Source organism: Hyla sarda, chromosome 1 (assembly GCF_029499605.1).
Source record: "Hyla sarda isolate aHylSar1 chromosome 1, aHylSar1.hap1, whole genome shotgun sequence".
Lineage (NCBI taxonomy): Eukaryota > Metazoa > Chordata > Amphibia > Anura > Hylidae > Hyla > Hyla sarda.
Window position 1 is genome coordinate 109,586,274 of NC_079189.1, and position 17,576 is coordinate 109,603,849.

The 17,576-nt window shown below is 45.7% G+C and overlaps 1 protein-coding gene across 2 annotated transcripts in view; it reads left to right on the plus strand.

Moving 5' to 3' along the window:
• CENPU (centromere protein U) overlaps positions 1-17,576 on the plus strand; it is a 71,765-nt gene that overhangs the window by 50,296 nt on the left and 3,893 nt on the right. For both annotated transcript variants that reach the window (XM_056560099.1, XM_056560104.1), the window contains exons 10-13: positions 3,192-3,312; positions 4,346-4,424; positions 9,418-9,465; positions 15,950-16,011. In XM_056560099.1, the coding sequence (XP_056416074.1) occupies positions 3,192-3,312; positions 4,346-4,424; positions 9,418-9,465; positions 15,950-16,011 (310 nt within the window). The remainder of the gene's footprint in view (positions 1-3,191; positions 3,313-4,345; positions 4,425-9,417; positions 9,466-15,949; positions 16,012-17,576) is intronic.

The following is a 17,576-nucleotide window of genomic DNA, read 5'->3' on the forward strand; positions in this document are numbered from 1 at the left end:
GGTCAAGAGGAGTCTCAGTGATTCCTTACCTGGATGACCTTTTCATCAAAGCTCCCACAAGTGTCCAGACTCTGGAGAATGTGGATCTCACTCTCCAGACCTTGGATCGCTTCGGGTGGATGGTCAACCGGGACAAGTCTCTCCTTTCTCCCACCCAGTCTCTGATCTTCTTGGGACTTCAATTCAACACAGCCTCTGCCCGGATTTGCCTTCCGCCGGACAAACGTCTGACTCTCCTGTCAGGAGTCCGCTCCCTTCGGGCCCAGGTCCCAGTTTCCATCCGCATTTGCATGGAAGTCTTGGGTCGGATGGTAGCGGCCACGGAGGCCGTACCCTTTGCCCAGTTTCATTACCGCCCCCTTGAACTGGCGATTCTCTCTCAATGGGACAGATCTCCTCTGTCTCTCGATCGCAAGATTGCTCTCCCTCGTCGGATCCGTCAGTCTCTGCTCTGGTGGCTCCGGTCCCCCCTTCTTCTTCAGGGGAGATCATTTCTTCCCCTCCACTGGCAGGTGGTTACAACAGATGCAGTTCAGGGACTGGATGGTTCAGTCCCGCCCTGTCTGCGTCGGACAACGCCATGGCCGTAGCTTACATCAATCGGCAAGGCAGCACTCGCAGCTCGGCAGCCATGGCCAAGGTGACAAAGATTCTCCTCTGGGCGGAAAACAAGGTCCCGGCCATTTCGGCGATTCACATTCCGGGTGTGCTCAACTGGGAAGCGGACTTCCTCAGCCGGTCCTCAGCTGACCCCGGCGAGTGGTCTCTACATCCGGAGGTCTTCGCGCAGATCTGCGACCTCTGGGGCATTCCAGATGTGGACCTCTTCGCGTCTCAGCACAATCGGAAAATTCTTCCATTTGTGTCAAAGTCCCGGAACCCCCTGGCTCTAGCCGTGGATGCCCTAGTGATTCCTTGGGTGGGGTTTGCCCTGCCCTATCTGTTCCCTCCCCTTCCGCTCCTTCCCAGGGTTCTGTGGAAGCACAAAGCGGAGGACGTTCCCGCCATACTGGTAGCTCCAGATTGGCTCCGAAGGACGTGGTACGCCGACGTGGTCAGGCTCCTGGATGACGCTCCGTTGCGCCTTCCACTTCATCCGGATCTGCTGTCTCAGGGTCCTCTTTGCCACCCCAATTTACAGTCTCTGCATTTGACGGCATGGCGGTTGAGACCGCGGTTTTGAGAGCCCGTGGTTTCTCTTCCCAAGTCATTCACACCATGCTCAGGGCTCTTAAGCCCTCCTCGGCGAAAATTTACCACTGTACCTGGCGGACTTATTTTCGTTGGTGTGAAGCTCAGGTCTTGTCTCCTGTTACTTTTTCTGTTCCCCGTCTTCTCTCCTTCTTGCTGTCGGGATTGGAACTGGGGTTGTCTCTCAGTTCTCTTAAGGGTCAGGCTTCAGCCCTTTCTATTCTTTTTCAGCGTCCTCTGGCTTCTAATTCTCATGTCCGGACCTTCCTTCAAGGGGTGGCGCACGCTGCCCCTCCTTATCGGTCACCTTCTGCCCCTTGGGACTTAAATCTTGTTCTGCGTGTCCTCCAAGATGACCCCTTTGAACCCCTTAGGGAGGTGTCCCTGCGCCTCCTTTCTTGGAAAGTGGCGTTTCTTGTTGCTATCACCTCTATTCGGAGAGTGTCTGAATTGGCAGCTCTCTCCTGCCGTTGTCCGTTTCTGGTGATTCACCAGGACAAGGTTGTCTTCCGGCCAGATCCTTCCTTTTTGCCTAAGGTCGTTTCGGCCTTTCATCTCAATGAGCACATTGTCCTTCCGTCTTTTTGACCTCCTTCTCATCCTAAGGAGCGTTTACTCCACAAACTGGATGTGGTTCGGGCTGTTAAGTCCTACCTCTCTATCACTTCTTTGTTTCGTCAGTGGGATTCCTTTTTTGTCCTTATGGAAGGTCATTCGTAAGGGACAACCTGCTTCCAAGGCCACCATTTCTCGGTGGATCCGGTCTGCCATTTCGGAAGCCTATCGCTGTAGGGGGAAGATTCCTCCCTTCAGGGTTGTGGCTCATTCTACCCGTTCTGTTGGTGCATCCTGGGCTCTCCAGAACAAAGCCTCGGCCTCGCAGATTTGCAAAGCAGCTACCTGGTCGTCTTTGCACACTTTCTCGAGGTTCTACCGGGTTCATACCTTCGCATCAATTGATGCTAGTCTGGGCCATAAAGTGCTGCAGGCGGCAGTGGAACAGCCATCTGCCTGACTGATTATATGCCCACCCAAGGGACGGCTTTGGTACATCCCATGGTCTGTGTCCCCCAATGGAACCAATAGAGAAAAGGAGATTTTTTAATACTTACCGTAAAATCTCTTTCTCGAAGGATCCATTGGGGGACACAGCTCCCGCCCTTTTTGGGTTCCTCTTTGGTTCTCTGTCCGAGGGTGTGTTCAGTTATATTTTTTTTTCTGGTTCTGGGACAGTTCGTGTTTTTTCCTTGACCTGTCTGTCCTCTCCTATTGCTCTGGTACTGAAACTGATTAGCTCAGGGCCTGGAGGTGGGTATATCCTGCTGGGAGGAGACGACTTTTTGTTGTTGCCATAGTGTCATACCTCCTAGAGACAGCAGCATACACCCATGGTCTGTGTCCCCCAATGGATCCTTCGAGAAAGAGAGAGATTTTACGGTATTAAAAAATCTCCTTTTTTTTTCCAGTCCTCTAAAACCCCTGTTAATAATTATGCATAACCATCATTTTGTTAAAAAGTTTGGCCCAAAATATGCGTCCCTTTATTTAAAATTAACCTACAACTATAGTAAGAGTTACTTAAGTAGCCTGTACTGGTATTTTTTATGATATCCCCTCCCCCATGAGATGCTATGGATAGATTATTTTGTTATACAATAAAGCATATGCTAAGTAACATCTGGACCAACTCCTCTTCTCCTCTTCCCCTTTTCCCACTGTCTGCAGTATACAGTCAGACTACAAGATGTCTCTATATTTAGGGTCCTACTTCTATTTAGGTGGTGAAAATGTCTCAGTTGATGTGTGTCTGGAGTAGAGGGCTAAAGTATACTTTTCTGTGGAAATACTTTCCAGCCTTGCCCTGTTCGAGACTGGGATTGTACTGTGTTAAAAATTAAACTAAGATTAAGGATATACTCTTCCTTATTATTATTACATTTTCAGTCCACACTATTATGTCTGTAGATTTAGATTTTGTTATCATTATATTTTATTTTAAGGAAACATGGAATTAGCCCCAGAAGACAACTGGAGTCCAGAAGATATGCCCAAGTCCGTCAGAAGTGTGAACGAGCTAGATGTTGTACACTTTGAATGTGGAAAACTTATTGAATTCTATAGGTATGTTTCATTTATAGTGAAACTACTCTGAAACTACTATCCAAAATGACAATGAAAAAATGGTAGAAAAAGGGGTCTGCTAGGTGGATATTCTTTTAATAAAACAAATATACAGAATGGGTAAAGTGTTTGGCCAGCGATCATCTACATGATTTTCAACTTTCAGCTTTTGTCCATTGTCTGCAGAAACACCATTTTAAAGTGTACCTGTCGTGAGCAAAAACTTCTGATATAATGTAGATAATACCATTATATGTATATTTGTATTATACACTGGTTAAAAAAAAGTGTATATTTTTGGGAGAAAAAAAAAGGCAGCTATTGCCTGTGTGTCTCCATGAGGAGTCTTAAGGACAGGAGGTGTGGGCAGGACAAGCAGGTCTCTGTGCAGACTCATGGCTTTTCAATCATCCTGCTGTGTTAGCCAGGGGAATGTCACAGAGCCTCACTGCACAGAGCCCTGCTTGTCCACCCACACTTCCTGTATTTGGTCTCTTTACAGAGACACACAGGGGACAAAAATATACACATTTTTTAACCAATGTATATTACAAATATACATATAGTATTATTTTCCACATTATTTAAAAAGTTTTTGCTAATGACAGGTGCACTTAAAGGGGTACTCCGCCCCTAGACATCTTATCCCCTATCCAAAGGATAGGGGATCAGATGTCAGATCGCCGGGGTCCCGCTGCTGGGGACCCCCGGGATCTCAGCTGCGGCACCCCGCTATCATTACTGGTACAATTTTTCTATACGCTTATATAGATAAGCATGTAAAGTCACGATTTGTTACGTGTATTTTGTCGTGTTAAAGAAATGATGACCTACATGTTAACACTAACATCCAGTGTATCTAACAGCAGCACCTCAAGAGAGACACAGACACACAGGATTGTTTGTCCAGCTGCAGATTCTAGTTGGCTCATACATGGTCAGAACTAGGAAGTTGTGAATAAATGGTGGACCTTGTCTGGCTTTGATTTCCTGCTTTTTCACATTAAAAATAATTTTCTCATTTATTATTTAGAGAAAAGGTTGACACAGATGTGTGCAAAAAAGCAGTTGATGTTTTTTCTCATAGTTTTAAGGAACAGTTGTCTACAACAGTAAGTATCTGGTTTGTCTTGTATAAATGTCTCTGCTCAGTAACCACTGTTGGTTGTATTAATATTTTTGTTACTTATATTCAAATGATATATTCCACAACATTGTGCAGAAATCAGTGAGGCACAGTCTGACAGTCTATTTTTTAAGTATTGTAGGGAATAGGAGTACTTGCACACAATGCTTATTGGGAGCCATCCTGTCAGAAAATTTCTGACTTGGGGTATTCCACAGCCACAGCTTCTTTATTATTCCCTGAAGATTCTTGCTTGAGTGTGTGAATGGAGTTTTCAAGAGGTGTTCTATGTTTTCTTAGAAGGGAGTCTGGTGCTATAAAAAGCAACCGCATTAAGCTGCCTCAGTGGCTGTTTATTTATTTGCTAGGTCCGTGCTGCTTCTTGGATTCAGTGACATGTTTGCCCTGTATGAGCTGCCTACTCAGCCAGCCACTGGCCTCAGTGGTGACGTAGCTGAAACATCACAGAACGCAGTGCGACCTGGGGCTGTCAGAAAATCAGCAGTAGGGAAGAAAGGCAGGTGAATGTTTTTTTTCTTTATTTTTATAGCACCCAGACTCTCTTCTAAAAATTATTTTGGGGGTGCAATACCCCATTTACATACACATTTTAGCTGCATCATTTGTGGAATGCTAGTGGATTCTGTAAAAAAAAAAAAAATTATAATATATGTATATAATATTAGTTATGATTAATTTGCGGTGCTTAATGTATGTGTATATTTAATTTTCTCTGTCGTTTCATCAGGGGACACAGGAGACCTTGTGTATAGGCTGCTTGTCTCTAGGAGGCTCTGACGATAAGTAGCAGTGGCACTGAGCTAATCAGTTTTAGCTTCGCATCAGTAGGAGGCAATAAAGAGTCTAGTTTCTCCAGGCCATCCTACCCAGCCATTCCTGCATGGCGTCTCATATGGAGGACCTATTGTTCTTTCCCTATTTGGTATACAAAGGGCCACATTTTCCCTTTTCAACATTGGAAATCCAAGACCCACCCAGCAAGACTCGATTCATGCAGCTCCCCCAGTTCAGCCAAGATGCGACTGGCTCAGGATAGAATCAGCCATTTTGTGTGCATTTCTAATGTCTCCATCTCAAGTAGAGCTCTCCTCCTGGGGTCTACTTCTGCCGCTTAGGGTTTGTATCGTGGACCTGAGCCTTCTCAGTTACATTGTGATCCTAGGGTCTATGCTTCCTCCAGGATCCTCCAGACCTCTTTTCCTGCCGGGCAAATGGCCTGGCAGTGGGGGGTTTATCATGGGAGGGTTATAAAATTGAAGTGAACTGGGAGGGTTATAAAATTTAACAAGATCATGATAGGTACTCTTTAAAGGAAATCTGCCATCAGTTTCACCTGCACTAACCTGTCGGTACAGACGGGTACTGCAGGTGACACAGATGACAACCATACTTACCTGATCCCGTTTCATGCTTTGGTTATCCCGCAATATTCAGCCATATCTTCTGTTCTGGGACCACACATCTAGTAAAGTAGGGCATTCATCAGGGTTCACAGACACGGGGGTAAGCAGAGCCGGACAGGAATTATGGCGAGCGTGTGCACAACAGAGCAGAGTGAAGGGAGAGAATCATAACCCTATACACTGCCATGCTGTAACCCACTGTTAAAAACACAATACCAGTGCTAGTGCATAAGTCATTACATATACCCATACCAAAATATAAGTGAAAAACCATACAATATTATGTAAGTGTCAAATATGTGTACAAAAACAAACAAAAAAAAGAAAAATCACGTGTCATACCACATATACATAATACACACCATGGGTGAGATTTATCAAAACCAGTGCAGAGGCAAAGTTGCTCATAGCAACCAATCAGCTTGCTTCTTACATTCTTAGGGTGCATGCACACCACGTTTTTGCTATACAGTTCTCGTATTCGATTTCAAGTTAAAAATCGTACGGAACCGTTTAGAAAACTGTATGCATTGGCTTAACATTGTAAACCGCATGTCAAACGCATCATCCGGTTTAGTCCGTTTTGCGTCTTATACGGTTTTGTCGTTTTTTTTTTTTTTACACGTACCCAAAGCCGTAGACCACCACGAATTTTGATCTGGGTGAAAAACCGTATTAAACCTTATATGTTTTTTTTAAACATGGAAGTCAATGGGAACCGTGCAGAACCATATGTACGTACGGCTCCATCCGGTTTGCACCATATGGTTTTTGACTTTCTATAGTTTTTTTCTTGAAATTTCAATCAAACAAGTGAAGCTTTATTCGAAATGTAGTGAAAAGTTAAAAACGTATACTTTTTTTTCTTAAAAAACGGATGCAACTGGACATAATTTTTCAAACCGTAGATTGTTTTTAACTGTATATGGGTTGAAATTTGTACATATGTTTTGATACAGTTTGGGCCGGTTTTGAAGAATCCGTTTTTCATCAAAAACCTGATACGCAATAACGTGGTGTGCATGCACCCTTAGAAAGGCCTCTGCAAAATGAAAGAATTGAGCTGATTGTTTGCAATGGGCAACTGGGCTACTTTGCCTCTGCACAGGTTTTGCTAAATCTCTCCCAATATATCTCATATCTAATATAGACTCTTAAATATCCAATAATTGTGAAAACATTCTATGTTTCATTGCTAGTGATGTGAAAACCAAAGGAATAATAAATATATAATATATTACCTATAATTAAATTAGTATAAAGTTAAAGCGTACCTGTCATAGTGCAAAAAAAAAGAAAAAAGTGATATGTTACTCAGGACCCAATCCTGATCATGTGCATATACATTTTACGTGTCTCTGACCTATATATTCAGACATATACGCATTTATCTGCTGGTGAGTTACTTTTTCATTGTGCAGGCTGGAGGGGGCGTGTCAGTCTGTCTCCCTCACAGGAGCAAGCCTGGGCAGTCAGACAATCAGTACTCTCTACTCTGTAACCCTTTCCTCTCTGGTTTTATGCTGTGTCATGTTACACAGAGAAAGATACTTGGAGCTTGCCTGCAGTAATCAGAAGACATTATTGTGAATTCATAACAGGATAAAATGTATAAATATAAGAAGAATAGATCTTTATAAAATTAGTGCAAGGATTTTTTAGATAAAAGTACAGCATTTTTATGAATACATGTTCTATCTGTTTTATCTTCTCCTAGTAAAGCTGGATTCTAATCAGCATAGCTGTCACTATGTGTGTCATTCATCTTTCACAGACTCCTGAATGTCTGATCAACTTCTTTGTCATTCAGGAGTCCGAGAAAGCTTTGACTATTTCAGCATGCTGGGAGTTGTAGTTTAGTAACAACTGAAGCCGCAATGTTAGAGCAGTGTTGCCTCCAGCTGTTGTAAAACTACAGCTCCCAGCATGTCCACACATCCTTTATCTGTAGTTTTGCATACACTCAATAGAAATCTCCTATACTGGATACCGGTATGCTTTACGGCAGGTATCCAGAATGCTGTAAAATCTAGACTAGCCTGGCTGGCTAAAATACGGGCGACCCCTAGTGGCGGCTATTTTGAGCTTGAAATTCAGAGTAAAATTTAAAACATTTTTAACAGGTGTATATAGTGAAATGTCATATTAAAATGAGTCCTGCAATATATGAAAAGTTTTTAACAATGACAGTGCCTCTTTAAATACTAAGTGCATGGGTGCCAAAAAAAAGAGGGGGAAAGAAAGGAAAAAACAATAATTAAAGGGAAAACAAAACACAAAAAAAAACATAGATACAAAGAAAGGGGAAAAGGGGGTTTAATACATATCATGGCATCTATCAAGTAACCCATTATATTTGACTTTATCATTTGTTCTTTTTCTTTTATAAAAGGTCATCCTTCCCTCCAACTAAAATGGGACACTAGTATTATTGGTGTACACAGATATAAAATCCTTCTAAAAAATAAACTCTCATAACACAAAACCAGGGAAGGAAATATTTACAGATAAGAGGAAAAACTTAATTGTTCGTTCAACCCAATTGGGGACAGTGGGGGGCATTTACTAAGATATGTGTAATTGATTTAATTTTTTTTGTTTTTTTGCTTGTTTTTTTTCGTGTGCCAAATTTATTAAATTTGATAAATTGTGTGGAGGATACACGTTTTCTGAAATTTCACTCTTCACATACACCAAAAAGCTATGCTAGGTCTGGGCTGGTGTAGAATTGCGAATTTTTTGTGGGTTTTGTGACTTTTTTGCGAAAGTCGCAGTGGATAAATTGATTACCACTGCACAAGACTAACCCTTAACAGCTGGTCTGTACGCTCTTTAAAAAAAAAAAAATAGCCTTAGGTGCAGCCCTGCGCCTAAATAGAGACAAATCTACACACAAAAACAGCTATAAAGACAATGATAAATGCCCCCAATTGTCCCAAGTGTCACAATCCATCTACTCTCCTACCTAGCTAGAATATTCCGCACATCACCACTTCTAATGCCAGCATGTACTCTCTCAATTCCTCTTATTTTTAATTCACGTGGATCTCCATTGTGGGCAAGTTTAAAGTGTTTCAGGATAGTTTTCAATGTACTTATATCACTTATCTCCTTCGCAGCCAAGATATCCCTTACATGCTCATGTGTTCTTATTCTCGACTCCCTAGATATAAGGCCAACATATATTTTGCCGCAGTCGCACGTGATGATTTATTTATGTGGATATATTTTATATCGGACCTGTCAGGTGGAAAACAGTGGTTTAAATAAACCCATGGCTAAATATGGTTACTCATCATGGTTCCTGGCATACCTTTTTTTGTTTTAATAGTCCTCTTCAACACTGAGATATAAGCTTTTATTATCACTATACAAATGAGGCTCAAGTGCCTATAGAGTGTTCCCCATCAAAGCAAGGGCTCAGGCAAGTACACCCATGTGCTCTTCATCACCTCTCCCAAGCACACTTGCTTCTTCCTACTTGACTGACAGCCAGCAGATAATGAGGACACTGTTTGGTCTGCTTTAACACTCTAAAATAACCTGTTTTAACAGATATCAGACGTACGCAAGCTGAAAGACATTAAAAGGAAAAATGCAAAGGTAAATATATAGATATAAAGAGAAAATGTGTTATTGTCTTATTTAGAAACATCATCTTCATAGTTTAAGGCTGGGTTCCCACACAAAAGGCATTAAAATAGGTATAAATAATGGCTGTATTTTTTATATATAATTCATTTTATTAATGATATTATTAAAGTATCTATAAAAGCTGCCGTAAGTGCACACATTGGCCCACATTTATCAATCTGCCTAAAACCAAAACTGTCTGGTTTTGCCCATAGAAATCGCATCACATGTAAACTGAGTGGTGATTAGTTGCTATGGGCAAAACTGACCATTTTTTTGTTTGAGGTCAATAGATAAATCTGGGCCTTTGTTATCAAAATGTCCATAATTTCAGTTTAAAATTATGCCCATTTTTTTTTTATAATGTGTACGCTGATGGCCATTTTTCCATAGACTTTAATATACTGCATAATTAAATAAAAATACAGACATTTTTTATAACTATAATACTGCCATTTATTTATTTATGTTTTCATTTTACAAATACTGTTTGAATAAAGATAAATATTGGTGTTCTGATATAAATAATATATAATTTATATAATAATATAAATATTGGTGTTCAAAATAAAAAATGAAACATATTATCCTTTCTCTATTGGCTCCATTGGGGGACACAGACCTTGGGTATATGCTGCTGTTTCTAGGAGGCTTGACACTATGGTAACCAAAAAGTCGGCTCCTCCCAGCAGGATATACCCGCCTCCAGGCCACTGAGCAATTCAGTTTTTGCTTAGTGTCTTAAGGAGGTGGACACTGGTGTGGTGTTCTCAAGACCAGGTCTCATATTTTTAATTTTTTAGGTTTAGGGAATGTGTTAGCGCTTTATTCCCTTTTCTTTCTGTTTTCAGGTGGGGACTCAGGAACTACGGTTCACTGTTTCCCCATTGCGAGAGGTGGCAGGCATCTTGGATGTACTGTTAACCCCCTCTCGCCAACGGTCAGCGCTTGGGGTTGTACCTCATGGGTCCGGGTCCCCCTACCTCCCTGTTCGCTTCGCTATGAGCTTGGCTTGCTGCAGGTGACAATGCTGACTGAAGACTACATTCTGAAGACTTCTTTAGGTAGGTTCTTCAGCAGAGGTAAGTTTTTTTTTTCTCTCCCTAGGTCTTGCAACAGCTGGAGACCCCCTGTTTTTGGACCTATCCTTACTGAAGCTAGGGCTGGCCGTGGGATACTTTATTCTTCCCTCCAGGGGGATTATTTTTTATTATTGGGGGAGCAGTTGTGCAAGGGGCAGTGTTTCAAAGTAGGGGGCACTTTATTTAACAATGTGTGTTACAGTACGCGCCGCAGGCTTCTCTCTGCGGGCGGGTGCGCCTTTTTACTTTCACTTTTGGCAGCCGTGGCTGCCAACGGAGCTTCGCCCGCTCCGTTCCCCCGGGCGCATAGGAGCTCACTAAGGCGGCATGTGCGCTCGGGGTTCGGAGCGGGCGCCATTTCCTAGTGTCTCTGTATTTCTTCGCCGGGCGTTAGCTCCGCCCACCAGGCCGCATAAGAGCTTCAGCAGCGCAAAATAAGTCACAAGTCAGTGCCGTGCGCGCATTTGGGGCTGTGCAGGGGCCAATCATAGCGCCCTTGCCTCTGACCCGGCCTCTTCCTCCTATTGGCCGGCGTCTCTTCTCTCTCCTCACAGCCACAGTGCGGAGACTCCTCACAGCTGCTGCCTTGGGACACAGACTTGGGTGAGACTGTTCATTTTTTAGCTATGTCCGTGCCCAGAACTGTTCCTCCCTCAAAGCAGATATCGGGAACATTAGTTACCCATTATGCTTGTAAAAACTATTCTGCCTGCTCCACTGCTCCCCCAGACCCCCCTGCTATTTCTAACCCAGGTGCTCCTTTAGAACCGGGTTCGGCCGCCCCTCCAGCCTGGGTTTCCTCCCTCTCCCAGTCTATATCCAACTTGGCACAGGTCTCCCGTTCTGTGGTGACTGCCTTGGAGAGGTCTACCCTTCACCGGCCCTCTAGAATGTCCTGTTCCCCTTCTCCCTATGCTTCACATAAGCGTAATAGGGGTGTCTCCTCTGACTCATCCCCTGAGTCTTCTGGTAGACATGGGCGTTCCTCTCGCAGGTCTCGCCCGACCGCTTCTTCGGGCCACACGCGTCACTCTTCCAGAGGACGATCCCGGGTCACCGCTCTGGCTCTCCTGAGCCACGTACTAGGTCGGAGTCTCCCTCTTCTAGGGCCGCCTCCACTCGTTCGCACTCTCCTGGAGAGCTGGCGGACGAGGTTTCCAATTCGGCATCCGATTCAGAGGACTGTTCGGACTCAGTGGACACGGTGAACTCCTTGGTTATGACCATAAGAGACACCTTTAACCTAGAGGACCCAGGAACTTCGGACGCAGCTCCAGAAGTATCATTTCATCGTGCCCGACCGGCACCCAAAGGGTTCAGCTGAGTTTGATGCCATTCTAGAATCTGCCTGGAAGCACCCTGAGAAGAAGTTTCAGGGACTGAAGAAAGTTCTAGCGCGATATCCTTTCACCAAGGACCTTGTCTCCAAATTGACTTCCTCTCCGGCGGTGGATCCTCCGGTTTCCCGCCTCTCTAAAGCTACTACTTTGCCGCTGGCGGATGCAGCTGCCTTCAAGGATCCGACAGACAAAAAGGTTGAGTCTTTAGCGAAGTATGCCTTTGAAGCAGCGGGTGCCTCCCTGCTTCCTGCCTTCGCCTCCACCTGGGTGTCTAAGGCCCTTTCGGTTTGGCATTCCCAACTCCGTCAGGGCATTCTTTCGGGATCTCCCCTGAAAGAACTGTCTGCTCTGGCCCTCCAATGTTCCAAAGCTAAAGACTTTCTGTGTTCTGCTTCCTTGCACTCAGCTCGCTGCGCTGCCTTTGCCACCGGTAATCTAGTGGCCCTCTATCGTTCCATTTGGCTTAAAACATTGAACGCGGATGCTGCATCTAAGAAGTCTCTCACCGAGATCCCTTTTACCGGTTCGCGACTGTTCGGCAAGCGCCTGGATGAGATTATCTCTGAGGCGACAGGTGGCAAGAGCTCTTTATTACCTCAAAACAAGTCTAGCACTTCTTTCCGCAGAAAGTCTTCTTCCTTTCGGTCCTTTCGGACGTCTGGCCCCTCTAAAGGGTCCAACCAAGCGCCTCCTCATGACAAGAAGGTCCCCTTTTTCAAGGCGCGTCCCTCTTAGAAGTCGGACACCAACCGTTCCGACCATTTTGCGGACAAATCGGGCAACCGCAAACCCACTTCTGCATGAAGGGATGCCCCCACCCGCAGCTTTTTCTTGGGTGGGAGGTCGCCTCTTGCTCTTTCGAGACGTTTGGACCACGCACATTCAGGACTCCTGGGTCAGGGACGTGGTGTCCAGCGGATATCGGATAGAATTTGCCTCCCTTCCGAGGGATCGTTTTTTTCAGTCCCGTGCACCCTGATCTCCCTGGCTTGCGAGGGAATTTCGGGAGACTCTTCAGTCCCTTCTCATCCAGGGTGTCATTGTCCCGGTTCCTTCAAGGGAACGCTTTCGGGGTTTCTATTCCAATTTTTCCCGGACACCAGCGGTACCTCAGTTTTGCGGTTCCGGAAGGTCATTATCAATTTATGGCTCTCCCCTTCGGTCTGGCCTCAGCGCCACGAGTTTTTACCAAGATTCTGGCACCTGTGGTAGCTCTTACGGTCAAGAGGGGTATCAGTGATACCCTACTTGGACGACCTCCTCATCAAGGCCTCCACCAGAGCCCAGGCTCTGGAGAATGTGAGCCTCACTCTTCAGACCTTATGTCGCTTCGGGTGGATGGTCAACCGAGACAAGTCAACCGGTAGGGCGACACTCGCAGCTCAGCAGCCATGTCCGAGGTGACAAAGATCCTCCTCTGGGCGGAACAAGTAGTTCCAGCCATTTCGGCGATTCACATTCCAGGAGTGCTTAACTGGGAAGTGCATTTCCTTAATTGGTCCTCAGCCGACCCCTGAGAGTGGTCCCTTCTGCTGGAGGTGTTCGCACAGATCTGCAACCTCTGGGGGACCTCAGACGTGGATCTCTTCGCGTCTCGACACAACCTGAAAATTCCGACGTTTGTGTCAAAGTCCAGGGACCCCCAGGCTCTAGCCATGGATGCCCTAGTTATTCTGTGGTCAGGCTTTGTACTGCCCTACCTGTTCCCTCCTCTCCCCCTCCTTCCCAGGGTGCTGAGGAAGCTCAAGGCGGAAGGAGTCCCCGCCATTCTGGTGGCTCCAGACTGGCCTCGAAGGGCATGGTACGCTGACGTGGTCAGGCTTCTGGACGACGTTTCGTTCAGTCTTCCACTTCGTCCAGACCTACTGTCACAGGGTCCCCTTTGCCACCCCCAATTTACAGTCTCTGCATTTGACGGCTTGGCGGTTGAGACCGCGGTCCTAAGGGCCCGCGGCTTCTCTTCCCAGGTAATTTGCACTATGCTCAGGGCTCGCAAGCCCTCCTCCTCTGCGAAGATTTATCACCGTACCTGGCGGGCTTACTTTCGTTGGTGCGAAACTCAGACCTTTTCTCCAGTTACCTTTTCCGTTCCCTGTCTCCTCTCCCTTTTGCAGTCGGGGTTGGAACAAGGGCTGGCTCTCAGCTCCCTTAAGGGTCAGGTCTCGGCCCTTTACATTCTCTTTCAGCGTCCTCTGGCTTCCAATTCGCATGTCCGGACCTTCCTTCAGGGCGTGGCACACCCTTTCCCCCATTACCGGTTTCCTTCTCCCCCTTGGGACTTGAACTTAGTTCTAGGCGCCCTCCAGGACGCACCTTTTGAGCCTCTTAGGGAGGTTCCCCTTCGCCTCTTATCCTGGAAGGTGGCTTTTCTTATGGCTATTACTTCCATTAGGAGAGTATCTGAACTGGCAGCTCTCTCCTGCCGTTCTCCTTTCCTGATAGTTCATCAGGACAAGGTTGTTTTCCGACCAGATCCGTCCTTCTTACCTAAGGTCATTTCAGCTTTTCATCTCAACGAGGACATCGTCCTTCCGTCCATTTGTCCCGCTCCTTCTCATCCCAGGGAGCGCTTACTCCACAAATTGGATGTGGTTCGGACTTATCTTTCTGTCACCTCTTCCTTTCGTCAGCGCGATTCTTTTTACGTCCTTACGGAAGGTCGTCGAAAGGGACAGCCTGCTTCCAAGGCCACCATTTCTCCGTGGATCCGATGTGCTATTTCGGAAGCTTACCGCTGCAAGGGGAAGATCCCACCCTTCAGGGTTTTGCTCATTCAACCAGTTCTGTGGGAGCATCCTGGGCTCTCCGAAACAAGGCCTCGGCCTCGCAGATCTGTAAAGCGGCCACCTGGTCGTCTTTGCACACTTTTTCGAGATTCTACCAGTTTCATACTTTCACATCGGCTGATGCCAGTCTGGGCGGTAAAGTGTTGCAGGCGGCGGTGGTACAGCCGACTGCCTGACCTTTTTTCTCTGCCCACCCAAGGGACGGCATTGGTACGTCCCAAGGTCTGTGTCCCCCAATGGAGTCGATAGAGAAAAGGAGATTTTTTAGACTTACCGTAAAATCTCTTTCTCGAAGGATCCATTGGAGTACACAGCTCCCGCCCTTTTCTGGGGTTCCTTTTTGGTTATCTGTCCAAGGGAGTGTTCAGTTAATTTTTCTTCTGGTTCTCGAACAGTTCATGTTTTTTTTCCTTTGACCTGTCGGTCTCCTCCTATTGCTCTGGGACTAAAACTGAATTGCTCAGTGGCCTGGAGGCGGGTATACCCTGTGTGTGTCTGTTTACGATTGGAAAAATACACAGTGAGCACATACCCTTAATAATGCTGAAAAGACACAGCAGATACACTGCAGATTTTCTGCAGCAGAAAATGAACCAAAGCCAGCAGTGCATTAGAGCAGAAATATAGAGAAAGGTATCCTACTCCCCCTTTTTGCTGGATTCTCTACTACCTTTGCACATTTGCTGCTACACAGAATTTGCTAAATATCTGCAATATATGTCCCTACCCCAGGGCCTGGGCTTCACAGATAGAAAACTGATTTTAACTAGTAAATGACAGCTACAGGTCACAAGACTGAAAGCAGCTCAGTTTATTTCTTTGGATTGCCGTTATAGCTCTATAAAATATAACTGTCACTTCCAAAGACTTTTGACATGCTGTAGAGAGATGTCAAAATGCTAGAACACGTTGAATAAAGCATGTAGCTGAGCATTGCCTCTTCTCACCCTGTGCGTGCAAGAGGAGATGGGCCTATAGACTTAGCAATAGGAGTTAGAAGTTTGTCCCTTAGGGTGAGGCTACTAGAGTGACCTCTCCGATATAATCTAAAGTGTTAGAACATGTAAGCAGAGCTTCAAAACCAGGATGATAAATATGTGCCTTCTGACACATTAAAGCTTTTACATAGTTTGCCTTTGTATGATTGTTTGTGTTTTGCATTGCTTGTATATGCACACTTGTTTGAAACCCTGTAACAGTTAATATAATTTAGTTACTCATATAAAAGGCCTATTATATTTTACAGATGCATTCAGAAATAGGAAGAAAAAGAAAACGTTTACTGGAAGTGAAAAATGAAATCATAGCGTAAGTAATTTAAATTGCTGTAGCTAATGCTCTGCACAATATGGTGTCTTGTCTCTTGTGGATAAAGAATGTTATGAATAATAACTTATAATGGTCATGGGAGTTTTCTGTTACCGTTTAGCAATATGCTACCCTACCATCAAAGAGCATCTGAAATCTCTGTGCGATGGACAGGCCAGGCATGGCCCACGTCATCGCTCTGTTCCGTCTTCTTAGGGAGCATAAGTCACATTGAGGGGGCACGATTAGAGCCACAGCAGATTGAATTAGGTGAGTACAGCTCCCCACCCAGAGGACTACTTACAGTACCGTCGGGGACACTATTAAACTATATATCCTTATCCCTGTGGGCAGGAATGTCTCCTGGGCATGGTGACAAAGACTATTTTTACCATAAATAACGAGTTGCCACATGTTATATATGGTAAAATCTCATGACATGTTCCCCTTAACCCCTTTACTCCTTAGCCTGTTTTAACCTTAAAGGGGTACTCCGCTGCTCAGCATTTGGAACAAACTGTTTGTTCCAAATACTGAACAGCGAAGTACCCCTTTAATGACCAAGGCAAATTTTTAAAATCTGACATGCCTCCACTTATTTGGTAATAACTTTGGAACGCTTTCACTTATGAAAGCGATTCTGAGATTGTTTTTTCCGTGATATATTGTTCTTTACATTAGTAGTAAATTTTTATTAATCATATTTATTTATCGTATTTATCGGCGTATAACACGCACTTTTTAGGCTAAAATTTTTAGCCTAAAGTCTGTGTGCGTGTTATACGCCGATACACCCCCAGGAAAGGCAGGGGGGGAGAGGCCGTCGCTGCCCGCTTCTCTCCCCCTGCCTTTCCTGGGGTCTAGAGCGCTGCTGTCGGCCCTTCTCACCCCCTGGTGACAGCCAGGGGGAGAGAAGGGGCAGCGGCACCCATTGCCGGTGCCGCTGCCCCGTTGCCTCCCCCCATCCCCGGTGGCATAATTACCTGAGTCCGGTCCGCGCTGCTCCGCTGCTCCAGGCCTCCGTCGTGCGTCCCCGGCGTCATTGCTATGCGCTGAACGGTGCGGCGCATGACGTCAGAGCGCCGCGCCGTGCATAGCAACGACGCTGGGGACGCACGACGGAGGCCTGGAGCAGCGCGGACCGGACTCAGGTAATTATGCCACCGGGGATGGGGGGAGGCAACGGGGCAGCGGCGCCGGCAATGGGTGCCGCTGCCCCTTCTCTCCCCCTGGCTGTCGGCGCCGGCACCGATAGTCAGGGGGACAGAACGGGCAGCGGCGCCGATAACCAGGGGGTGAGAAGGGCCGACAGCAGCGCTCTAGACCCCAGGAAAGGCAGGGGGAGAGAAGCGGGCAGCGACGGCCTCTCTCCCCCTGCCTTTTCTGGGGGTGTATCGGGGTATACACGCGCACACACGCACCCTCATTTTATCGTGGATATTTGGGTAAAAAACTTTTTTTACCCAAATATCCGTGGTAAAATGAGGGTGCGTGTTATAGGCCGGTGCGTGGTATACCCCGATAAATACGGTATTTAACGTTTTTTGTAAAAAAAAAACTATTTT